This window comes from Trachypithecus francoisi, unplaced genomic scaffold, assembly GCF_009764315.1.
Source record: "Trachypithecus francoisi isolate TF-2019V2 unplaced genomic scaffold, Tfra_2.0 Lachesis_group5, whole genome shotgun sequence".
Classification (NCBI taxonomy): Eukaryota; Metazoa; Chordata; class Mammalia; order Primates; family Cercopithecidae; genus Trachypithecus; species Trachypithecus francoisi.
In genome coordinates, this window is record NW_022681470.1 from 87,835,825 (window position 1) to 87,862,203 (window position 26,379).

A 26,379-nucleotide genomic window follows, 5' to 3' on the forward strand; every position below is an offset into this window, starting at 1 on the left:
AAGGAGGCTTGTCGCCACCTATGCCTCATCTTAGATACTCTTTACAAGTACAGAGTCATCTTTGGAAGTTATTAGCTGCAGGTGATGCCATTAGTACTTTGGTGGGGAATATGTCCCTTAATCTTTCTAACCCAAATAACCCCTTTCATATTCAATTACATCGGAATATCTCCCGATATATTATTGCTTATGTCCGAAAGCCTTATTTATTGTTAGCGGGGAATTTAACATGGGATAATGATACAGAGATTGTTAATTGTAAAGATACGTGTACGTTTTTGTCTTGCCTCAATCATTCCTGGTGGCGCAGTTTTACGGGGGATATTTATATCCTCAGGGCTCATAAGGAAATTTGGCTACCTGTCAACCTTACGCAACCGTGGGGGGCATCACCTCTTGAGACTTATATCTGGACTTCCCTTCAGTGGACCCGTCGTGCCCTTGGACTTATAATTGCCTTGGTGATGAGCCTTGTTGCCATTGCCTCCACTGCAGCTGTGGCAGGGCTCGCGCTACATCAAAGCATACAAAATGCTGAATTTGTACAGCAATGGCACGAACAATCTCACCGGTTGTGGCTGCAACAACGGAACATTGACTCCCAACTTGCTGAAAGATTGGACAACGTGGAACAAGCCTTAACGTGGCTTGGAGATCAGCTCACTGTCCTCAGTACTCGAATAACATTGCAATGTGATTGGAACTCCACTCAATTTTGCGTAACACCTGTGCCTTTTAATGTTTCTCAGAATTGGACCGAAATCCGAAGATTATTAATAGGCCATAAAAATATTAGTTTGGACATCCAAGAACTCACTCAAAACATTTCTGAAGCAATGTCCAGAGCAGCTACTGTGCAGGAGCTGGGTCAATGCCTTGCTGCTCTTAATCCATGGACCCAGATGAAAACATGGATTTCTACAATCTCTGGAAGTATATTGCTTTGGGCGCTTGGATTGAGTCTACTTCTCCTGGTTATCCGATGCTCCCTCCGTCACATCCAAAAACAAAGGAAAAAATAGGAACAAGTATGGGCTACCTTTCTTAGATTGAGGCAAAACAAAAAAGGGGGAAATGCAGGGGCCATTGAAAACAATATGCTAAGAATGGATAAGGCTCAAGGACAGTATCTCTAGCTAGTTGCACTCTTAATGAACTCCAGTAGTCAAGGATACTATCTCTAGTTGAACTTTTAATGAACTCTAGTAGGCGCCAAGAAGGCAGACAAAATAAGAAAGAACTTAGAGACAAAGAACTAAGCAGAAGGTTATATCTGGGTGCAGAAAGTTTGTTTTGCATTGTGTTATTGTTGCTGACGTGGGATTTATGGAGTATAAATAAAGTGAGGCGGAGGCTCTAGGTGCGGCCGCCATGTTCTCTGTTTGTCTTTGTCTCTTGTGTCTGTTCATTCTCCACCACCCCCGGCACGGGCCCCAAGAAATTCCTCAGAGCTCTATGGATCTTGAAAAGAGTCCATCCCTGTTGGTCAGAATATTTCAGGACTTTACAGAGAGTACAGTGAAATAGTAGAGTGATGGGCCTGTGCCATCCAGTCGGGCCAGAATCTTCTAAAGTCTAATCCTAGTCAGGTGCACTGGCACATACCTGTAGTCCCAAAGACTTGGGAGAATGAAATGGGAGGATCGCTTGACCCCAGGAGTTTGAAGCTGCTGTGAGCTATGATAGCAGCACTGCATTCATCCATGGGTGACAGAGTGAGACTCCATATCAAAAAATATACACAAAAAACAAAGTCTGATCTTTGCTAGGATACAAGAGGGAAATCCAGGGGCAGACAGACAGGCCTTGTTTATGAAAAGAAACAAGACCATGGCTTCCCATGGAATTTCTAAGGTACATTTTATAACCAGACCCCTTGAGATTTTACCACACCAGCATTTTTAGTGACTGAAAGGATGAAAATTCCGATCAGGCCCTTGCTTGCTTGCACTTGTGTTTTGCCCAATATTCCTTCTACAATATAATTATAAACTGCTGATGTACTGTTTTCTTTGCCAAGCAGAAGAATATAACTTCAGGGTCTTGAAAAAAAAATTGCAGAAGGACCAGGCATGGTGGCTCACACCTGTAATCCCAGCACTTTGGGAGGCGGAGGCGGGCAGATCACTTGAGGTCAGGAGTTTGAGACCACCTTGGCTAACATAGTGAAACTTCATCTCTACCAGAAAAAAAACAAAAAACAAAAATTAGCTGGGTGATATGTGCCTGTAGTCCCAGTTATTCAGGAGGCTGAGGTGGGAGAATTGCTTGAACCCGGGAGACGGAGGTTACAGTGAGCCGAGATTGTGTCACTGCAGTCCAGCCTGGGTGACAGAGTGAGATCCTGTCTCAAAAAAAAAAAAAAAAAAAGCAGAAGATTCGAGGGAATGCCTTTAAGGATGTTATGCTCAACTGCTGATGCCCAGAAGTCTGGTTGTTCAAGACATTATCTGAGACTGAAGAAACACATACTTTTCCCCTCGAGTCTCTGAAACTCCCCCTCTTTACTCTCCAGCTGCATAAAAACTCCTCACTTTGGGCCAGGCACAGTGGCTCAAGCCTATAATCCCAGCACTTTGGGAGACCGAGGCGGGCAGATCACCTGAGGTCAGGAGTCTGAGAAGAGCCTGGTCAACATGGTGAAACCCTGTCTGTACTAAATATACAAAAATTAGCCAGGCGTGGTGGTGCACGCTGCAATCCCAGCTACTAGGGAGGCTGAGGCAGGAGAATCACTTGAAATTGCAGCCTCGACTTTCCAGGCTCAAGCGATTCTCCCACCTCAGCCTCCTGAGTAGCTGTAACCACAGGAGGCTGCCACCACACCCAGCTAATTTTATTTTATTTTGAAGAGACAAGTCTTATTATATGCCCAGGCTAGAAATGCATCTTTTAATTCCCATAGGTGAGCCCTCTGCCAAAATAGTAGTAAAAAGCTGGAAGTACTTTAAATCCCAGCTGTAGAAAGAGTTTTAAATCACTCATTTTGCATGTCATCCTGCTCTTGGACAGGTTCAAGACTTACTGCTAACTGAAAAGACTCGGGTGAAGAGTAGTGTGTATAGTGTGGGAGTTTTTGAGTAAGGGGAAAATGGAGGAAATATATTTACGCATATTAATATAGATACATGTATAGATCTAGTTGGCCTCCCACATCAGCGGATTCCCAAAATATTAGGGAAAATAACAATAAAAATAATGCAAATACAAACAATACAGTATAACTACATTGTATTGGGTATTACAAGTAATCCATAGCTGATTTAAAGTGTGTGGGAGGATGTGCGTAATTGTATGTAAATACTATGCCATTTTATAGGAGGGACTTGAGCATCGCAGATTTTAGTACGGGGTGCTGTCCTGGAGCTAATCTGCCTGCGGATACCAAGGGACGACTGGAGATCATCTAGGAAGGTCACGCAAAAACCGTAACAGTGGTTGCTTCCGGGAAAGAGAATGGGGGAACTCAGGGTAGGGATGGTAGAAGAGACTTGGCGCTGCGAATCACGCCGAGGTGCCCCGCATCCAGCCCTGTGCTCCGGCGCCCGCTCAGGCGCGCTGCCAGGCAGAGTCCCTTACCCAGCCCCATGGAAGGCAGCCCATCTCCTGGGCACCGATCCTGAACGTCGGCCAACCTCGCAGGCCTAGCGAAGACCCCAAATTCGACGCGGCAGGCCTGAGGCCTGGGGAAAAAGTGACCCGAATTTCCCGCAAGCTCAAGGACACCCAGGGGCGCTCCAGCCCCTCCCGGCCCTCCTGCCTCAGTCACTCTCACGCCTCGCCTCGCCTCCGGCTGGGGCCTCTGGGTGCCCAGTCACTCCCACGCCCCGTCACTCCCACGCCCCGCCCCTCCTCTCACCCGCGTAGTGCTCAGTCGCTCTTGCGCCCCGCCCTTCTGCCTACGTCACTCCTACGCCCCTCCTCTCGTCCCGTCCCTCCTTTCGTCCCGCCCCTCCTCTCTTCCGTCGCTTCCGCTCGTCCCTCCCCTCCTCTCGTCCCGCCCCGCCTTCTGCTTCCGTCACTGTGAGCCCCGCCCCTCCTCCCGTCGCACACCTCCTCTCGCCCCGCCCCTACCCGCCCTTCTGTCCGCCGTCATCGTGAGCCCCGCCCCTACTCTCGCCGCGCCCCGCCCCGCCCCGCTTCTCTCCCCGCGTCTCGCAAGAGGGTCCGGAGCTTTCCCGTCATTAGTGAGTCAAAACCGGAAGTCTGGGAAAGGCTGTTCTCAGTTCCCGACAGCGGGGGCTGGACAAGATGGAGCCGGTACTGGCAATACGCAGGTGGAAGGGAAGCGGAGCGGAGCACGCGCGGGCTGTGACGAGGAGAAACAGCTGTCCCATTAGCCTCGTGTAGACGTCCCGGGTTCAGCCCCAGGAGGACGAAAAGACTGCCGTGTCCTCCCGAGGGGAGTGGCGTTCCCATTGACCTGAACACCTCACCTCATACTCGTGCGTGGACGTGTTCCAGCCGAGTCCTGTTCACTCCAGCTCCTCCGTCTCCACCCTAATCCTAATTATTGGTGTTTCGTTTTAAAGGGTTCTGTGAATTTATCAAGCAGGAAAATTTGGAATTCGGCAGAATTAAGCAATTCCCTTTAATTAAATAGCTTTTGGAGTCTTTAATTTGCTGATATGCATTTTCTAATCGTAACTAACTTTTGCTTTACTTTTACTTTTTTTTTTTTTTTGAGACGGAGTTTGGCTCTTGTTGCCCAGCCTGGAGTGCAATGGCGCGATCTCGGCTCACTGCAACCTCCGCCTCCCAGGTTCAAGCGATTCTCCTGGCTCAGCCTCCCGAGTAGCTAGGATTACAGGCATGTGGCACCACACCCAGCTAATTTTGTATTTTTAGTAGAGACAGGGGCGGGGTTGCTCCATGTTGGTCAGGCTGATCTCGAACTCCCAACCTTAGGTGGTCCACCCGCCTCTGCCTCCCAAAGTGCTGGGATTAAGGCGTGAGCCACCGTGCCTGGACTGCTTTACATTTACTTTCTAATCTTTTTAATAATCTTATGAAGTAACCATTATCAAGATATTACAGAAGAAGAAATAAAATTGTAGCGACATGCCTGAGATCCCCTTATATTAAGTGACAGAGCTAGAGCCAAACCCAAATAATTTATACTGATTGCCCGCAAATCCCTTTTTACACTGATGCATCACTTGAAACCAGTCCTACATAGAATGTGCTTCCCGGCCAGGAATGGATTTTAAAACCCTGAGGAGGCCGGGAGCGGTGGCTCACACCTGTAATCCCAGCACTTTGGGAGGCTGAGGCGGGCAGATCACGAGGTCAGGAAATCGAGACCATCCTGGCTAACACAGTGAAACCCCATCTCTACTAAAAATATAAAAAATTAGCCAGGCATGGTGGCAGGCGCCTGTAGTCCCAGCTGTTCGGGAGGCTGAGGCAGGAGAATGTTGTGAACCCAGGAGGCACAGCTGGCAGTGAGCTGAGATCACACCACTGTACTCTAGCATGGGTGCGAGACTCTGTCTCAAAAAAAATAAAAATATAAAAATAAATAAATAAATAAAACCCTTAGGAGTGGGTGGTGAGAACTTCACCCAGCCCTATCAGGAGTTGGGGGTATGGAGAAAGGAATGGATTTTGAACAGATTTGACTCCCATCTCCTTCCAAGGGAAGATACCTAGACAGGAATAAATGTCTTTTGTAGAAGTCTGGGAATAAGACAAGGAAGCCCACTGGGCAGGGACTAGAGGCAAATAGAATGGTATGAGACCATGAACTTGAGAGGTTCATGTTAGGCTGATACTCCAAAAGGCCCAGCAGAAAAAAGCTGCACCTTGCTCAGCACAAAGTACCCAGGGACAAGGCCAGCCCAACACATCTGAGAGCACTAGGGTGCCAGAGTCCAGCCACAGAGACCTGAAGTTGCCTCCTTTTTCTGCTACCTCTAGGTCATTGGTTGCTCCACCTTCACCAAGATGCTACCTTGGGGAAGATAAGTGAGTGTTCCAATTGCCTATTGCTGTGTAACAAACCACTCCAAACTTACTGGTATAAAACAGCAACCAGTTTATTATGTCATGGATTCTGTGGGTCAAGAATTTGGAAAGGGTATAGTTGGGATGACTTGTTTCTGCTTCAGAATCACTGACACTTCAGCTGAAAAGACTTGGAAGCCTGAGATGACTTGAAAGCTTGGGGCTGGAATTATTTGGAATTGCTCATTCACATATGTAAAAGGTAAACTAAGGCACAAAAAAAGTTTTAAGAGTTTGAGTAGGAAGCAATTAATGAATCGGGAAATACCAAACCGAAAGAAGTTTAATTTTTCTCATGACAAATCATCAGGGGCAAGTATTTATGGAGTAAATGTGGAAGCAAAATAAATAATTTGATTGATTGCAATTATATAGTTGCCTTATTCATTCATTCACCTTGTTGGAAAGTCCCTAGTTATGTAAGTTTTTGGCTGTTTCCAACTGGTTGAGCTTAAGTTTTATTTTTCTTTAATACAGGCATTTACAAGAAATGGCTCAACATAAGTTTCCCTTGTGTTTGTAAATCAAGGTTGAGGTCAATTATGAGGCCTAACTGGTTTTGTCTGCTCAGAGATTCTTCAGGCCTGGTCTCCATTTTATTTTACTTCAACATATGTCTGAAGTTATGCTGGCTGTTGACTGGAATCTCAGCTAGGATTGTCAGTAGGAACACCTATGCGGTTTCTCCATGAGGTTGCTCTGCTTCCTTATATCCAAGGTGGCTGGATTCTGAGTCACTCCTAAGACAATCAAGTGGAAGATGTATGACCTTTTTTGAACTTGGCTCACTTCCACCTTACTTACAGGCCCACCCAAGTTCAAGAGGAGGGAATATAGACTCTACCTCTTAATGGGAGGAGTGTCACATTTAAGAAGAGCATGTGGTATGGAATATCTTGTTACAACCCTCTTGAAAAGTACACCCTGGCTGGGCGCCGTGGCTCACGCCTATAATCCCAGCACTTTGGGAGGTTGAGGCGAGCGGATCACCTGAGGTTGGGAGGTCGAGACCAGCCTGACCAGCATGGTAAAACCCCATCTCTCCTAAAAATACAAAATTAGCTGGGTGTGGTGGTGCAGCTAACGTGGCTCCTAGCTACTTGGGAGGCTGAGGCAGGAGAATTGCTTGAACCCAGGAGGTGGAGGTTGCAGTGAGCCAAGATTGCGCCATTGCACTTCAGCCTGGGCAACAAGAGGGAAACTCCCTCTCAAAAAAAAAAAAAAAAAGAAAGAAAGAAAGAAAAAGAAAGAAAGAAAGAAAGAAGGAAAGAAAAATACAACCTGCCACAGCCATTAAATTTTGAAGTGGTTATAGAGAAATAGATAACAAAGACTTACTGTCTTGGGGTTTACTTAATTCACCTAGGTAACTGCTTGGTATTGTGTGATTTGCTAGAATGAAATCTGCTAGTATTCCTTCTATAATTAAAAAAATAACTTCAGGCTGGGAGTGGTGGCTCATGCCTGTAATCCCAGCACTTTGGGAGGCTGAGTCAAGCAGATCACTTGAGCCCAGAGTTCGAGACAAGTCTGGGCAACATGGTGAAACCCTGTCTCTATAAAAAATACAAAAATTAACCAGGCATGGTGGTGTGAGCCTGTAGGCCTAGCTGCTCAGGAGGCCGAGATTGGAGGAGCACCTGAGCCTGGGGAGGTCAAGGCTATAGTGAGCTTCGATCGTGCCACTGCACTCCAGCCTGGGTGACAGAGTGAGATCCTGTATCAAAAAAAAAGAAAAGTGTTTAAAAATAAATAACTTTAAAAGAAGACACCTGAAATTGTGGCCAGACCTAGATTCTAATTCTGACTCCAGTATTAACTGATTATGACCTTGGGCAAATCAAGTTCTCAATATCTTAATTTAAAATTTTTTCTAAATGAGATAAAATAAATATTCTCTTAAAGTAGCTGGAAAAGGTGAACAAAAGCAACATTGTATATTACATGCAGTTTTGCAAAATTTGGGCTCAAGTTCCTTGAGATGCTTACAAAAAATAAATTCAGTGGCTAAATAAACTGAGGAATGCTGTATATTGTATCCCTCTCCCACTCGAAGTCTCAGTAAACATTAGGAAATTAAATAGGCTGGGTGCGGTGGCTCACGCCTGTAATCCCAGCACTTTGGGAGGCTGAGGTAGGTGGATCACCTGAGGTCAGGAGTTCGAGACCAGCCTGACCAACATGGAGAAACCCCCATCTCTACTAAAAATACAAAATTAGCTGGGTGTCGTGGTACATGCCTGTAATCCCAGCTACTAGGGAGGCTGAGGCAGGAGAATCGCTTAAACCTGGAAGGCAGAGGTTGCAGTGAGCCAAGATGGCGCCATTTGCACTCCAGCCTGGGTAACAAGAGCAAAATTCCATCTCAATTAAACATTTGAGCATTCCCATAGGAAATAAATTTATTCAATTTGTTTAAGCAATCAAATTAGATGAAGGCTAGAGATTTCAGATTTTAGGGTCTGGGCTTTTGGGAACAGGCTGGTGTGGGGGTTTGCCAGACTACCTGAGTTTAGTAACTGGTTCTACAACTTACTGTGTGTTCTTGGAGAAATTGTTTAACTTTCCTAAGCTTCAATTTTTTCATATGCAAAATGTGCTATTATTATTCTAATTTTACATTTGGTTGTTGCAAAAATAAGTTAAAACATTTTTGGTTACATTTTAATTTAATCACATATGATGATGATGCGACTAATAACACTGATCTAGATAGGCTGTAGTCTAGCTTCTTTTTTCAGTTTTTTAATTTGATCTCGACTTTTTAGGAAATTAGTCTGGGCAAGATTTCTGACAAAAGACAAGGGAGAGGGTAAAATTTAGGAGTAGTTTGGGAGGTCGAGGAGGGCAGATCACTTGAGGTCAGGAGTTCGAGAGCAGCCTGGCCAATGTGGTGAAACCCCATCTCTACTAAAATACAGAAATTAGCTGGGCATGGTGGTGCACACCTGTAATCTCAGCTACTCGGCAGGTTGAGGCATGAGAATTGCTTGAACCCAGGAGGCAGAGGTTGCAGTGACCTGAGATTGTGGCACTGCACTCCAGCCTGGGCAACAGAGCAAAACTCTGTCTCAAAAAAAAAAAAAAAAAGGAGACACAAGATCTCATCCTGGCATCAGTCACTGGTATCTCCTTTCATTACTCCTTGGCAGTCCTCAGTAAGTGTCATATTGCTTTTTTTCCCCAATTTATTTTATTGTGGTAACATTACATAACATACAATTTATCTTCCTAACCATTTGTGAGTGTACAGCTCAATGGTATTAAATACATTTATATTGTTTTGCAACCATCACCATTATCCATTTCCAGAACTCTTTTGTAATTCTGTACTCATTAAGCAATAACTCCTGATCACCCCTCCCCTCAGCTCCTGGCAGCCACTCTTCTAATTTCTGTTCTATGATTTTGGCTACTCAAAGTACCTCATATCAGTGGAATCATACAGCATTTGTCCTTTCATGACTAGCGTATTTCACTGAGCATAATGTCCTCAAGTTTCATCCATGTTCTGCCATGTATCAGAATTTCCTGCCTTTTCAAGGCTGAATAACATTCCATTATATAAGGTTCACATTACCTTTTGTTACTTTAGGAATTATGGTCTGGGGGCTGGCCTTTAGCAACCAATATGTTTGGGGAGAGAGATATCTTCCTCAATGGCCTATCTTCTTTGCTGATGGATTCATAGAGAATTATGCTACATTTTGCATCCAGGAAGGGTCACCACACCTAATTAGCCCACTTTTTTCCTCCAGAATTTTAATGTGTCTGGAAATTCATGTCTTAAAGAAGGAAGTGAAGGCAAGAGAAAGAAAGATGTGGGAATTGGCAGAAATAATTCTTGAAATGAGTCCCTTCCTGGACAGCATTCTCAAGCTAGATATGCAAAAGAGCAGGACCACAGAGCTGCATTAAGGAATTTGATTTTATAGGACCAGAAAACGATCTTAGGAAACTGGGCCATTTTTAGTCTTCATTTCTTTTTGTGTTCTTATCAAAAATTGTAAAGGTGGTGGAAGATATATGCTGAGGTGGCAACCAACAAACATTCTCTGCATAGGGTAAGACCATAGTGCTACAGAGAATGGAGAAGAATGGCATATACTTCCACAAACCGGAGTCAATATTAGGAAAGATTTCACTCTAACGGCTTCCCTGCTAAGGGAGTTCTCCCATGAGTAGCTTTCACTATGCAAGATCAGATGAGACCTAGGGTAGCCCAGGACACAAGGATCCTCCCATCATCCCCCAAGGGGCCACTTTCAATGTGGTTTAGTCTCTGCTCCTCCGTGCCAGGGGCTGAAGAGGCTGTGCCAGTACCTTTTCCCCTGATCAGTCTCTGGGAAGGCAAAGCTTTTATGCATCTGGCCTCAGTGGTCAGCGAGACTGTGGGATCGTCCTGAGGGACAGGAGGTCCTGGAGTTCACCCTCAGGACATCATATCTGGCTTAGGACAATCACTCTTCATGCCCTGCTCATCACTGTTCCTCACCATAGTTTCTCCCTAATGCAATGCCTTGTAGGGAGCTATTTCCCTGAGTACACAGTGATATCAGGATGTGAATCACCCTTTTCTGGGCAGAGGTGGTGGAACTTTTTACCATCATGAAGCTGAGGTTCCTTCCCCATTCTGAGTTGAATAACCCAAATCTTGGCTCCTAGAGCTTCTCATATCTCTAATTCCTCAAAAAACTTAACTCTGTCCCCAACTCTTTACTATCCCATTGCTCAGTATCTTCTACCGCGTCCTTCTTCTCAAGACTCTGATACCTAAAATATATAATTTTACAGCAGCAGGAGGAAATAGGCAAAGGATTTTTTCCTTTGTGGTGCTGGGTGTTGGGGACTAGTTGTAAAACTAATTTCCACTAGAGGGAGACTTAATCTCAAGAAAGAAAACAATATGATCTGTGTCAAGTTGAGAGGAAGTACAGGTATTGTTTATATAGCTTTTCTACTATAGCCAAGGATCTCTTCTTTTTTTTTTTTTTTTTTTTGGATACGGAGTCTCGCTCTGTCGCCCAGGCTGGAGTGCAGCGGCCGGATCTCAGCTCACTGCAAGCTCCGCCTCCCGGGTTTACGCCATTCTCCTGCCTCAGCCTCCCGAGTAGCTGGGACTACAGGCGCCCGCCACCTCGCCCGGCTAGTTTTTTGTATTTTTTAGTAGAGACGGGGTTTCACGGTGTTAGCCAGGATGGTCTCGATCTACTGACCTCGTGATCCGCCCGTCTCGGCCTCCCAAAGTGCTGGGATTACAGGCTTGAGCCACCGCGCCCGGCCAGGATCTCTTCTTTAAAAAACTTTTTGTTGTAAAAATGAAGAGAATTTATGTATTTATTTATTTTAGAATTTTTTTAAAATTAAATTTTGTTTTATAACTATGTAAAATACATGGGTTTCAAAATAAAAGCTATAAAACCAGGCATATTTAAATAAGTTTATCATCTACCCCCACACCTTCCATATTACCCCTTTTCTCTCCCTAAAGGTAATCACTTGATTTTTAGTAGTGATGAGGTCTCATTTATGTTGCCCAGCTGGCCTAGAAGTTCTGGCCTCAAGTGATCCTCCCGAAGTGCTGGGATTACAGGCATGAGCACCACAGCTGGCTGTTGGTATTTCCTTCTCTGTGAAATGTTTGTTTAATCTGTAGCTCAGCTTCCTTTTTCTTTTCTTTTATATTTTTATTTTTTTTTTTTTGAGATGGTCACTGCTCTGGAGCGCAGTGGCTCGATCTCAGCTCACTGCAACCTCCGCCTCCCGGGTTCAAGTGATTCTCCTGCCTCAGCCTCCCGAGTAGCTGGGATTACAGGCGTGTGCCACTATGCCCAGCTAATTTTTTGTATTTTTAGTAGAGACGAGGTTTCTCCATGTTGGTCAGGCTGGTCTCAAACTCCTGACTTCAGGTGATCCATTCGCCTTGGCTTCCCACAGTGCTGGGATTACAGGTGTGAGCCACCATGCCTGGCCCCTTTTTCTTTTTGTAATGAAGAACAAACAAAAAAGCACACTAGGCCAGGCCCAGCATTTTGGGAGGCCGAGGCAGGCGGATCAGGAGGTTAAGAGATGGAGACCATCCTGGCCTACCTGGTGAAACCCCATCTCTACTAAAAATACAAAAATTAGCTGGGCATGGTGGTGCGCATCTGTAGTCCCAGCTGCTTGCATTGTCAGAAAAACAGAAACAAAAAAAAAACCCTGCAATTTATTTTGCATTTCCCAGGAATGGTTTAACACGTTCTGAAATTTCCTTTAGGGGAAATGTATGGGAGAGTGAGTGTGTGTGCAAATATAATTCCCTTTGGAAGAGGCCTTTTGGTTTTATTGTTTGATTTGTCTAATTGTATTACGTTTTGGCCAGAGAATACTGTTTGAATTATTGTCTCTTCACTTTGGATATATTGAGATTTTCTTTGTAGCTTAGGATGTGAATGTGCCACATTTTTGTGAATGCTTTATGCATTTTTTTTTTCTTTTTGGATACGGAGTCTCACTCTGTCGCCCAGGTTGGAGTCCAGTGGCACGATTTCGGCTCACTGCAACCTTTGCCTCCTGGGTTCAAGCAGTTCTGCCTCAGCCTCCTGAGCAGCTGGGATTACAGGCGTCCACCACCATCCTCAGCTAATTTTGTGTATTTTTAGTAGAGACGGAGTTTCACCATGTTGGCTCGGCTGGTCTCGAACTCCTGACCTCATGATCCGCCTGCCTCGGCCTCCCAAAGTGCTGAGATTACAGGTGTGAGCCACCGCACCCAGCCCTTTATGCATTTTTTTAAAAAAGTGTATTCTCTATTGTTAAGGTTCAGAGTTCAATATTATTAAATCTACTTAAATAATCTATTTATTATGTTGTTTAGGTCTTCTGTATCTTAATTTATTGTTCACTTGATCTTTCTAGATCTGAGGGATTTGTTAGTCCTCCCATTACAGTGTGCTTCTATTTCTCCTTGTATAAAATGTCATTATCTTTTTTATAAAAATTGTGGCTAAAATTTCTTTCTCTTTTAATGCTTTTCAGTCTGAATTCTACTTTGATGGATAATTACAACTGCAACCCCTGCTTACATTTAGGAATAAATTCTGGTACATCTCTTAGTCATTTATTTAGGCTTCCTGAAACTCTTCTTAGATGTAGTTCTTTTATACAGCACAGTGTTGGATTTTGCTTTGTTAACGTGAAAACTATTTTCTTTCAATAGGTAGGTAAACCCATTCTTTCTCTCTTTCTTTCTTTAAACCCTTTCTTTCTTTCTTTTTGATACGGAGTCTCGCTCTGTTGCCCAGGCTGGAGTAAAGTGGCATGATCTCGGCTCACTGCAACCTCCGCCTCCCGGGTTCAAGTGATTCTCCTGCCTCAGCTGCCTGAGTAGCTGGGACTACAGGCACCTACCACCACGCCCGGCTAATTTTTGTATTTTTAGTAGAGACGAGGTTTCACCATATTAGCCAGGCTGGTCACGAACTTCTGACCTTGTGATCCGCCAGCCTCAGCCTCCCAAAGTGCTGGGATTACAGGAGTGAGCCACTGCACCCGGCCCCATATCTATTGATATTATCAGTATGTGTGGCCGCAGATATGCCTTACAAATTTTGTTTTATATATGTAAGTCTTTCACCATGTTTCACTTGCTTCCTCCTACCCTGTTTCACCTGTTTCACTTGCTTCCTCCTCCCGTCCCGCCATCCCCCTCCCAATCTGAAACATGTCTTTGGTGTTTGTTTAGGAAGAGTTTGTATTTTTGTTCTCATGGATACCTTTATCCTAATAGTTCTGTACAATACGTAAGTTCTCTCTTTTTGGCTATTGTTTATATGAGCAACATTGAAATTATCTAGTAATCTGTTATTCTCCTTAGCACCTACCTTGAGGAAAAATCCTTTTACTCCTGGTTAATGTCTGTGTCTGACAGAGAGCTTATTCTATTTCTCACGTACTGTCCCTAATCTACTTTTTTTTTTTTGAGATGGAGTCTTGCTCTGTCGCCCAGGCTGGAGTGCAGTGGTGAGGTCTCGGCTCACTGCAACCTCTGCCTCTGGGGTTCAAGCGATTCTCGTGCCTCAGCCTCCCGAGCAGCTGGGACTACAGGCATGTACCACCACACCTGGCTAGTTTTTGTATTTTTAGTAGAGATGGGGTTTCACCATGCAGGCTGGTCTTGAACTCCTAAGCTCAAGTGATCCGCCGCCTCAGCCTCCCAAAGTGCTGGGATTACAGGTGTGAGCCACCGTGCCCAGCCCCCTAATCTCTCTTCATTGATAGTTGTACTATATTTACAAGATTGCAAAGAAATGTGGAAAAGTTAATGAATACATATGAATGGTTTATTGATATATTTAAAATCCATGATAAAATAATAGTATCTATTTCCAGACTTCATGGTCAACCTGTATATTGTCAAAGCACACAGCCATGATATCCTATACTGGTGCCATTATAACCACCATTTATTCTTAGTTATGCAAGTAAACAAATTTAATTCACACCACTAGTGAGAGATATTGATGTCTCTTCAGTCATTTTGGTTGTTTAAAGCTTGTTCTTTGGTCTTTTTGCTTTAAGAAATAGTGTTAAAGGCTGGGCACAGTGGCTTCCACCTGTAATCCCAGGACTTTGGGAGGCCAAGGCAGGTGGATCACCCGACGTCAGGAGTTCGAGACCAGCCTGGCCAACATGGCAAAACCCTGTCTCTACTAAAAATACTAAAATTAGCAGGGCACGCTGGTGTGTGCCTGTAATCCCAGCTATGAGGGGGGCTGAAGGAGGAGGAACACTTGAACCTGGGAGGCGGAGATTGCAGTGAGCTGAGATCGTGCCACTGCACTCTAGCCTGGGCAACAGACCAAGACTCTATCTCAAAAAAAAAAAAAAAGAAAAGAAAAGAAAAAGAAATAGTGTTATAGGTCTATGAATGCTGCAGAGAGGGCTACCCCATAGGCAGTATGTGGGGAGTATACAAAGCTTCTTCTTTGGCTCCTCAGGAAGGTGATCTTATCAAGAATATTATTCTTTTGTGGTATTGTCGGTGGAAAGGAGAGATGTAACAGCAGTCTCCAACAGAGGGAGCCTTAGTCTCAGGAAAGAAAACTGGATCAGCTATTTTAACTCTATAGAGAAGTTTTGAAACTATAGCTTTTACATTTGTAGCCATGCATCTTTTCAGCGATTAGAACTAGGCCTTCATTTCCTATAAGGAAATCTACAAAAGCCAGGGTGGTTGAATAGTTCAAAATTTGGCCAGTAGCTTGGTTGGATGAAATCCTGTTAGCCCAGGAAATGGGGCAAAAGCCAAGTCTCCTATCCAAGACCCATTAACACCTGACCTAGTGAGGTGACATGCAGGGCACCTTGGAACTACTTAGAAGAAATCTTAGAGAGCTGATGGTATAACTAGAGACAGTGATGCAAGTGGTTAAATTGTGTAATAGATGAGATAAATGCCCCATTTTTACTATGAAGGGGTTACTAATAATTTTTTCTGTTTTTAAAAATTGCCATGGGAGGCCAGGCGCAGTGGCTCATGCCTGGAATCCCAGCACTTTGGGAGGCCGAAGTGGGCGGATCAACTGAGGTCAGGCATTCGAGACCAGCCTGACCAACATAGAGAAACCCTGTCTCTAGCTGGGCGTGGTGGTGCATGCCTAAAATCTTAGCTACTCAGGGGGCTGAGGCAAGAGAATCACTCGCTTGAACCCGGCAGGCGGAGGTTGTGGTGAGCCGAGATCGTGCATTGCACTCCAGCCTGGGCAACAAGAGCGAAACTCCATCTCAAAAAAAAAAAAAAAAAAGAATAAAGGCAGTGAGAAACAGATGACAAAGAAGAAACAGAAAATCTTTCTGATCATGTTCTATCTTCCAGATTCTAGTATCCTTTGAGGCCCAAACTATATTTCCTGCCTTTGGAATCTGTTAAATACTCCTATTAATTATAATTTCCCCATTTCCCCTTTTTTGTTTAAGGTAACCTGAATATATACTTCTTGGCAGTCTTAGGCCAATAATAATGCTAAAATAATTGAGCATTCATTATGCATCTGGCACCCTATTAGCATGTTACATAAATTTAATGCTCAAAACTAAGATTATCCCCATTTTACAGATAAGGGTACTAAGACCCAGAAAGATTAACTTGTGTAAGGTCATACATTTAGGCAGAGCCAGAATTTAACCCAGGCAATCCGACTCTAGTACTCATGCTGGTGCTTACCTTCACTTAGGTCCAATGTATGCATCACCTATAGATTACAGGTTAAACTTGTACTTCAATAGCAGATAATCTCCATCCAAATAAAAGATTTCTTAATGGTTTAGTTTCAGTCATCAGAGAACTTAAGTGAACGGAAAAAAATATCTTAAGGCATATATAAAGGCCTTTAAAGAGCCCTTCCAACTTTGGAAGAAGTAAATCTGGTCCTAGTAAAAGACCATCTGCTGTACCTGAAGTCAACCAGTTCATCTGAAGAAAGGCTAAAATTCAATACACTTTTATTAGAAGCTTAAAATTGCCTGTTACTACTGATATTACAATTTCCTAGTGAAATCTTTCTTTTTTTTTTTTTTTGAGACGGAGTCTCGCTCTGTCGCCCAGGCTGGAGTGCAGTGGTGCGATCTCGGCTCACTGCCAGCTCCACCTGCCGGGTTCACGCCATTCTCCTGCCTCAGTCTCCCGAGTAGCTAGGACTACAGGCGCCCCCCCCCCCCCAACCACGCCCGGCTAATTTTTTGTATTTTTAGTAGAGATGGGGTTTCACCGTGTTAGCCAGGATGGTCTCAATCTCCTAACCTTGTGATCCGCCCGCTTCGGCCTCCCAAAGCGCTGGGATTACAGGCGTGAGCCACTGCACCCGGCCTGAAATCTTAAATGGAAGAATTCACATAGGATCAAGCCAGGATTGTACCTTGGATTTTTTTTTTGAAACGGAGTCTCACTCTGTCACCAGGCTGGAGCACAGTGGCGCAGTCTCGGTTCACTGCAACCTCCGCCTCCCGGGTTCAAGCGATTCTCCTGCCTCAGCCTCTCAAGTAGCTGGAACTACAGGCGCGCGCCACTACGCCCAGTTAATTTTTGTATTTTTAGTAGAGACGGGGGTTTCATCATGTTGGCCAGGATTGTCTCGATCTCTTGACCTCGTGATCCTCCTGTCTCGGCCTCCCAAAGTGCTGGAATTACAGGCGAGAGTTACCGCGCACGGCCCTTTTTTTTTTTTTTTTTGAGATGGAGTCTCACTGTCGCCTGGAATGGGGTGCAGTGGCGGGATCTCGGCTCACTGCAACCTCCACCTCCCGGGTTCAAGCGATTCTCTTGCCTCAGCCTCCCCAGTAGCTGGGAGTACAGGCAAGTGTCACCATGCCCCGCTAATTTTTGTGTTTTTAGTAGAAACGGGGTTTCGCCGTGTTGGTTAGGCTGGTCTCGAACTTCTTACCTCAACTGATCTGCCTGCCTCAGCCTCCGAAACTGCTAGGATTACACGCGTGAGCCACTGTGCCCAGCGTGTACCTTGGATTTTAGGTATCAGAGAGACAAATAATCTAAAACAATCACCTTTCTCTCTAGAACAATGGGTTAGAGGATCCAGAAACAGACACAAATATGTTAGGGAATACATTAAAAGTGGCATTTCAAATCAGTAGGGGAAAAGAAAACTTATTAATAAATGATGCCAAGGCAACTAGTTAAGGCAACTGAAGCATAACTTTGTCCACATTCACTAAAATTCCAGAAGGAACAAAAATTTAAATGTAAAAACTGAAGTGAGAGGTCAATTATTTTTAAAATATTGGAATTTACAAAAAGCCATTCAAAGCATAAGATCCAGAGCATAGAAAAAATGAGTAATACATCTGACTACTACGTAAGTACTAAAAACATGTCCATGGCAAAACAAAACAAAACAAAACAAAAACACACAACCCCCAGAAAAACAAAAACAAAAACAAAACAGAAAAACCACCAACAAAACGAAATTAAGTGACAAACTGGAGGGAATGTTTGCAACATATTTGACAAAGGACTAATTTCCTTAATATATGGAGTTCAAACAGATTAATGAACATGGTCAACAGGCTGGGTGCAGTGGCTCAAGCCTGTAATCCCAGCATTTTGGGAAGCTGAGGTGGGCAGATGGCTTGAGCCCAGGAGTTCAAGACCAGCCTGGGCAACATAGCAAAATCCCTTCTCTACAAAAAAATTTAAAAATCAGCTGGGTGTCGTGGTGCGTCCCTGTAGTTCCAGTTATTTGGGAGGCTGAGGTGGGAGGATTGCTTGGACATGAGAGGCAGAAGTTACAGTGAACCAAGATGATGCCACTGCACTCCAGCCTGGGTGACAGAGGGAGGCCTGGTTTCAAAAAAAAAGGAAAAAAAGTCAACAGCCCAATAGTAAGTGGCAAAAAACATTAAAGGCCATTATCGGGGGAAAAAAAATTAAAAAGGGTTTATACACACATAAAAACACCCTAATTAAAGAAATGCAAATTTAAAACAATGATATACCATGTTGAGTGGGCGTGGTGGTTGGTGCCTGTAATCTCAACACTTTGGGAGGTCAAAGGGGAAGAATCACTTGAGGCCATAAGTTCAAGAGAAGACGAACTTAATTTTTTTTTTTTTTTTTTTTTTTTTGAGGCGGAGTCTCGCTCTGTTGCCCGGACTGGAGTGCAGTGGCCGGATCTCAGCTCACTGCAAGCTCCGCCTCCCGGGTTTATGCCATTCTCCTGCCTCAGCCTCCCGAGTAGCTGGGACTACAGGCGCCTGCCACGTCGCCCGGCTAGTTTTTTTTTGTATTTTTAGTAGAGACGGGGTTTCACCATGTTAGCCAGGATGGTCTCGATCTCCTGACCTCGTGATCCGCCCGTCTCGGCCTCCCAAAGTGCTGGGATTACAGGCTTGAGCCACCGCGCCCGGCCTTTTTTTTTTTTTAATAATTAGCTGGGCATGGTAGCTCATGCCTATACTCCCAACTACTTGGGAGGCTGAGGTGGGAGGATTGCTTGAGCTCAGGATATTGATGGCACCACTGCACTCCAGAGCTTAGGCGACAGGGAGACCCTGTCTCAAAACAAAAACAAAAAATAAAATTATACACCTTGTTCAACCTACAGCTTAACAAGCAATATTAATGGTTAAAACTGCTGGCTCTAGAGTCAGAATACTTGGGATTAAATCCTGGCTCTACTCTTCACTGTGTATTCTCCAGTTTCCTTGGTTGGGTTGAGAACTAAATGAGAAAATGTAATAAAGCAATTAGAACTGTTCCTGGCATGTACACAGTAACTGCTCAGTTAACATTAGTTCTACTAGTTCAATCAATTAGTTCTATTAGTTCAATTCTATTAGTTCAATTAAAATTAGTTTAGACTAAAAAAAAAACAGAAAAAACGATAATGATGTTGAAAAGAAAGGAGAGAACTAGGCACTCACACGCCATCATACACCATTGGTAGAAGTACAAACTAGTGCAATGCATTTCAATGGTAATTTGACATTATCTACTTATTTTAAACGCACAAACCCATTTGACTTTGCAATGTACTTTTAAAAATTTATCCTACAGATCACATATGTACATAAAAATTCATACATAAATGTTCATAAAGATACACAGGGATTTTTCATTACAGCAATGTCCTTAATAGCAAAAGACTATAAATAACCTAAATGGTCATCCATATGGGTCTGAATAAACTATGGTGCATCCCAAAATGGAATACTATATTATGATAAAAATATAATCCCCAAGATAGTCAAAAAAGCAAATCAAAAAGCAATGTGGACAGCTCTCTCATTAGTGTTTGTATGCATAGGATATTTCTGGAAGGAGATACAAGAAATGAATAACAGTAGTTGCCCTGAGGAGCAAGACTGAGAGTTGAAATCAAATGGAGATTTGCTTTTCACTGACCATCCTGTAAACACGAAACTTTTTTCCATGTACGTTACTTTTGCAATTGAACAAAAACTAGTTAACTTTTAAAAATGAGTATAGTAATCATTTATCATTACATCCCTATCAGAAAAGCAGGAGGAGGCATACCAACTGAAAATTCTAAGAGAAATAATGCTAGCCTATCACTGCAGCTTGAAGGGCCAAAATGGATATCCTAGAGCAAAGATAGTCCTTGGTCCTTAAAGAACTCTTCTCTCTTCCACTACGCTAGACAGTGATAAGAACCACAGGTACTAAGCACATGAGTTATCTTTCGAGATCTCACATTATCCAGGTATTAACTCCAGAGCCTCTAAAACAAGAGCTGTTCTTCCCTCCATCTGCAGAAGCATAAGAGTGCACTTATACTTGGTGTGTTGGTTTAAGATGAAGATTTTGGGGGAAGAATGAAGAGAAGGGACTGATGGACATACTTTTTTTTTTTTTTTTGAAACGGAGTCTCGCACTGTCACCCAGGCTGGAGTGCAGTGGTGCAATCTCTGCTCATTGCCACCTCCGCCTCCCGAGTTCAAGCAATTCTCCTGACTCAGCCTCCCAAGTAGCTGGGATTAGAGGTATATGCCACCGTACCTGCCTAATTTTTGTATTTTTAGTAGAGACAGGGTTTCTCCATGTTGGCCAGGCTGGTCTCGAACTCCTGATCTCGTGATCCACCTGCCTTGGCCTCCCAAAGTGCTGGGATTGTAGGCATAAGCCACTATGTCCGGCCTGGATCTACTGTATAATGCTCTCCTGGTCCTAATGGTATCTTTGGGCAACTTATTTCAGTTTTTCCCTTTCATCTTGACACCTTATATATAAATTCACTTTACAATTCACAAAGCACAGTTCTGCTTACTCATTAATTCTCCTAGCCACGTCGTAGATTGGTATTACAATACCATTTCAGATGAGTTTCAGAGGGGTTTCCTCGTCCCACAAATATTAGGCTCATGTCCTGGCACCCCCCGTTGAAGTCTCCAAACCTGATACTTTCCACTCTGTGACTTTCTCTCTTCATTCCTGCTCAATCTCCCTGCACCAGCACCCGATTCCATTTTATTCCAGTCAACACTAAACACCTGTGTTCTTAGGTGCTGTGATTCTAAGACAGTGACAGAGGAAATTATTTAAGGACCAAGGACAGGATATGTTTTTCCTTCTGGGGACAGATTTGAGCTAGTTGCTTTTTAAATATTGTTCCTTTGTTATTCTGCCTGATAAAGTAGTGAGCCTTATAAACAGCATCTCACTAGTATTGAATACCTACTATGCTATGATATTGTCAAGACACTTTATTCATTTTATCTCACCATGTAAAAGTAGGCTCTATAATCTCCACAATACAAACAAGTTGATAGAAATTTAGTGAAGACAAGTCAGTTGTTTACTGTCATATAGCTCCTATGTTCCCATGTTGAATAAGGATTCAAACCCCAGTATCTGGCTCTGCATCCTGTGGTACGTTACACCATGTTGTCCAACAAACATAGCTCTCAGGGTTATATCGTTTGTTAAAGTGGTTAAAAACCCCAATCAAAGGCCACGTGGAAGTTCTTAAGCAGGGGTAGGTTATGCCAGAAAAAGAGTAGCTACTATTCAGCTAATTTTCTCACATTTACCCAGTCTTTCCCATCTCTAAAATAAAAATGAATCTAAGTTCCAGAGAAAACAAATGGGGGCAGTGTGAGCCAAGGAAATGAATAATAATAAGCAGAAGGGAAAGGCAGCCTCTGCTGATTGGGAGGTAGTCCCAGGAGGCCAGCCTTCTGCAGTTGCCAAGCAACGAGTGTAAACAGCATAAGATTATGGCCACTAACTACAGTGCCAACCAGGTAAGTTCCCATTCTCCATTTCTTTAAAGTTTACTTTTGTTTTTCAGATTCTATCTTTGGACTGTCTCCTCTCATAGGATTCTGATCTTTGAACAGACAGCTGAGAGTGGAGTGAGATAATATTTTACCTCCTCAGGGATAGAGCCCAGGGGCGATCCAAAGGTATCTCTGGGTTAAATTTGTAGGGTGTAAACCAGAAGTTGGCAATTTTTTTTTTTTTCTGTAAAAGGGTGGAGCGTAAAAATTTTAGGCTTAGGCCAAGTGGCAAAGTCAAAAATATTCTATAGCTACTTACATAATTAAAGAAAAACATTTTTCCATAAAATTTTTGACAAATTCAAAATATAACTGAGTACAATTTTTTTGTACCACTAATGAAAATAATGGAATTTTGGGAGTTGAGAAAACATTTCACTTAACTGGGATTCAAAGTTAGTGTTCCATTTTACTGAATCAATTGTAAATGTTCATCTATAAAAATCGTCCTTACTCTCTGGCCATGCCCAAACAGGCAGCAATACGGATATGGCCCATAGGCCATAGTTTACCAACTCCTGATCTAGACCAGTGCTGCCCAACAAAAAGAGTGCGAGCCACAAATGTAATTTTAAATTTTCTAGTAGCTACATGAAAAACTTAAAACATAAAATTTAAATATATTGAATTTAACCCGATAAATCTAAATATTATTTCAACATTTAATCAGTATTTTAAAATTATAATCAGACATTTTACATTCTTTTTTTGTACTAAATCTTCAAAACCTGCTGGATGTTGTAGCTCGCGTCTGTAATCCCAACACTTTGGGAGACTGAGGCAGAAGGATCACTTGAGGCCAGAAGTTTGAGACCACCCTGGGCAATATGGTGAAACCTCATCTCTACAAGTAAATTAAAAAATTAGCTGGGCATGGTGACATGCACCTGTAGTCCCAGCTACTTGTGAGTCTGAGGGAGGAAGATCGCTTGAACTCAGGTGTCCAAGGCTGCAGTGAGCTAGGATCGTGCCACTGACGCCAACCCAGGTGGCAGACCAAGATCCTGTCTCAAAAAAAAAAAAAAAAAAAGAAAGAAAAAGACAAAACCTCAAAATTCAGCACATTTCATACTTATAAAACACCTCAATTTGAACTAGTCATATTTCAGGTGTTCAACAGCTCCATGTGGCTACTGGCTCCATGCTGGACAGCACACATCTAGACCAAACAAATTACACCCTTGTCATAGTGACTTAAAGCCTACATGGTTGGTCAGGCCTTTGGTCTTCAAATCTAAAGAATTGTGCCTAGTAATCATTTCCTGGGTTTGGGGCCTTGAAGTCTCACAGGGATACTTATCTTTCTCTCCACAGTATGAAAAGGCTTTCTCATCCAACTATCTGCAGAACTGGTCTCCGGCTAAGCCAACAAAAGAGGTATTCCATGTTCAGTGCACCTACAAGACAGCCTCATGCTCTCCCTGTCAATTAACTCCTTTTAGCCTTCTCTAAACTCCCATATCCTTCTCTGACCAAGCTCCCCAAATACTCCTTTTTTTCCCACTCAGAAACATTTCTCTCTCCCACTTGTATCCCAGAGCATCTCTTCTCATGAAGGCTACACTCAAATTATTGCCAATGATCGTGGTCATCTACTGCCTTCTGTGCCCCGTTCCAAGGTGAGATACTATCTTCATTCCTATCAAGAAAGGCAAATAATTGAGGCACAGAACTGGGAGATGTGCAGTCTCTCACAGCCATTATCAGGAAAATTAAAGTTTAATCTAATTCATGGTTTTTTTTTTGTTTTTGTTTTTGTTTTTTGAGACGGAGTCTCGCTCTGTCGCCCAGGCTGGAGTGCGGTGGCCGGATCTCAGCTCACTGCAAGCTCCGCCTCCCGGGTTTACGCCATTCTCTCGCCTCAGCCTCCCGAGTAGCTGGGACTACAGGCGCCCGCCATCTCGCCCGGCTAATTTTTTGTATATTTTAGTAGAGACGGGGTTTCACCGTGTTAGCCAGGATGGTCTCGATCTCCTGACCTCGTGATCCGCCCGTCTCGGCCTCCCAAAGTGCTGGGATTACAGGCTTGAGCCACCGCGCCCGGCCAATCTAATTCATGTTGTAATGTAAGAGCCCTTGAACTTCCGGCCAGCTTACCCAACAGGATAGAGTTGTGTTTAGCACCCTTCAGTTCTTAAATTGATCAATGATCTGTATAAAAGAAAGCCTTCAGGTGATGACATTTGTGCAGTGGGTACTCCTTTGCCACACTCAGCCTAAGGATGCGGAATTTAAGTTGGCAGAGTAAAGGGGATGAAAAAATAAGGCCTGCAAAGCCTAAATGAGGGAGGGGGATAAGGAAGGGTGGGAAGATTATGCTTTCAGTCTTGTTTCATAACCATGCATTCCTAAAGAATGGAAATAAGACTAACAGAGGTCTAAGTCAGTTACCAGGAGTGAGAAGGCCTATTGAGGGATCCCTTTTCATTTTCAGGCAAATCCTTGGGGTTCCTTCATGGGCACCTGGCAAATGCCTCTGAAGATACCCCCTGCTCGGGTGACCCTGACCTCTCGTACGACTGCTGGTGCTGCCTCCCTCACCAAATGGATACAGAAAAATTCTGATCTACTCAAGGCCTCCAATGGGCTGCGTCCTGAAATCTTAGGCAAGGTATCTATTCTTCCCATCTAATCCAAAACCCTGTTGTCTCAATTTCTTTTCAACTTCAAAAAATGTCTGCTGTTATGCCACCACTAACCCAGCAGGGGGAACCTCTAACCAATTCGTCTTATCCTGACTAGTCCCTAATCACCTTCTGAGGCCTGAAGGGATGGGCTAAGGACATCTCACCCCCAACAGTAGAAAATGATCTAATCTCAAGGTGGGGGAGGGTGGTTAGAGAAATCAAATTTAACTTTCCTTATTTGAAGCTTGATCTACTGCCCATGGTATGGGCAGAAAGGGAGTTAGAATCCTGAGGTGCACTGGGAATGATCTGGGCCCGACCAGAGACATGACTGTCTCTTCCACTCTATCACTGACAGCCCCATGATCCAGACAGTCAGAAGAAACTCAGGAAGAAGTCTATCACAAAGACTGTACAACAAGCACTAAGTCCAACCATAATTCCAAGCTCCCCAGCTGCCAACCTCAATTCCCCAGATGAACTCCGAAGCTCACACCCCTCTGCAGGTCATACTCCAGGTCCCCAAAGCCCAGCCAGATCCTAAGAGCCCACCTGGAAGTCCACGTATGCTAGAACTCTGGGCAGGGCCTAATCTAGCTGAGGTCCAGAAATACAAACCTGGAATTTCATATGGACCAAGTGGCCACACATGGAAAAACCTGTATAGCGACCGAGTGAAATAAACAAGAGCCCCCAGTCAGAACTGTGAAACAGGGAAATTTTGGGGTTGGAGTAAAAACAAATTTGGAAAATAAACTTTGTTTGTTGAATCTTTTACTGATCTGGATTTTCCACTCTTGCTATGGCTGCCTCTTGTAACCCAATTAGGAGAAGGAAGGTGGGGGAAAATAAAGTAGGGAAAAGAACATACAGTGGTTTGGGTGGAACACATTTTTACAAGAATTGAGTCAGTTATATTCCAGAAATGACCAAGAGAAAGTTGGTCTGATTCATGGAAAAAGGGTAGAACCTCAAAGAACCAGTCCCTCAACCCTACCCACTTATTTTTTATCCTAAGCATGCACAACTAACAACTACAAAATCAGAAGTAGAATTGTTGAGTAGAGTATGTATATGTGTGTTTGGAGAAGGTGGGGAAGAAAAGGTAGGGAAAACCAAAGTAGAAGATACTATGCTTTTGTAAGACTTCCTATCTAAGCCCAAGTACAAATATAGTTTGAAAATTGAAGATATTAAAGTTATTAGAAGACAGAGAAGACAAACAAAGATGGTAAGTAGAAATTTAAGGCAGAATAACAAACATGACGCTCTGTCACACCACCCACCCACCCACTACCATGCTTCAATCACCCAAATGGTAGGAAACCACCAAAAAATTCAACTGCCCTACCCATTTTCCAGCCTCCAACATCTGTTCATCATTGACCCCATTTTACATTTTCCTGGTACTGGCTGTTAAATTCAATGCCCTTGCCAAACCTTTCCCCATCCCAATGACAAAGTGTTCTCTCATGATCACTTGTCCCTCATTCCAAGGACAAAGTAGAGAACAGCTGGTTTAAAGTGGAGGAAAGGCACAAGGACTTCCCAGGACCCCTCTAGTAAAAAGGGAAAAGCAATCATTACTTAAAGCCAAATACTATTTGGGACCCTGAATGAAGACTGTTAAAAGAGCAGGTCCCCACCTTAACTATGGTCTTCCTATCCAATTGACACCAGCCAGTTACCATTTCCCCTCTTCGACCCATGGCTTTAACTGGCTGGCCAGCAACTCAAAAGAGACACACGAGATAGGTCTCTTATTCCAGAGTTCCCAAAAACTATCAAAACAGTATATGCCTGGTAAAGCCTGGCCTATCTGCATTTTTAAAAGCATCAAGTTTTCTCATTAAATTATACATTTTTGCCAGGTTTTCAACAATCCCTTCTTTTTTAAAAAATCTCTATTCTTCATCCACCCTAAGCCTATAACTTCAGGTCACCATCCCTT

General features: G+C 43.6%; 1 protein-coding gene across 3 annotated transcripts; it reads left to right on the forward strand.

Annotated features, from left to right (window-relative positions):
- The first annotated feature begins 4,098 nt into the window (after positions 1-4,098).
- Positions 4,099-26,220, forward strand: CFAP126 (cilia and flagella associated protein 126). Of its 3 annotated transcripts, none has more exons than XM_033195685.1 (7): positions 4,099-4,260; positions 6,111-6,208; positions 21,591-21,765; positions 23,116-23,178; positions 23,340-23,420; positions 24,236-24,412; positions 24,787-26,220. In XM_033195685.1, exons 3-7 carry the CDS (start codon positions 21,739-21,741, stop codon positions 24,970-24,972), a joined length of 534 nt encoding a protein of 177 aa, XP_033051576.1. In that variant the 5' UTR covers positions 4,099-4,260; positions 6,111-6,208; positions 21,591-21,738; the 3' UTR covers positions 24,973-26,220. The 3 variants fall into 3 exon arrangements, with proteins under 3 accessions (XP_033051576.1, XP_033051577.1, XP_033051578.1); XM_033195686.1 differs by having other exon boundaries at positions 4,151-4,187; XM_033195687.1 differs by lacking the exons at positions 4,099-4,260; positions 6,111-6,208 and having other exon boundaries at positions 19,526-21,765.
- The last annotated feature ends 159 nt before the right edge of the window (positions 26,221-26,379 follow it).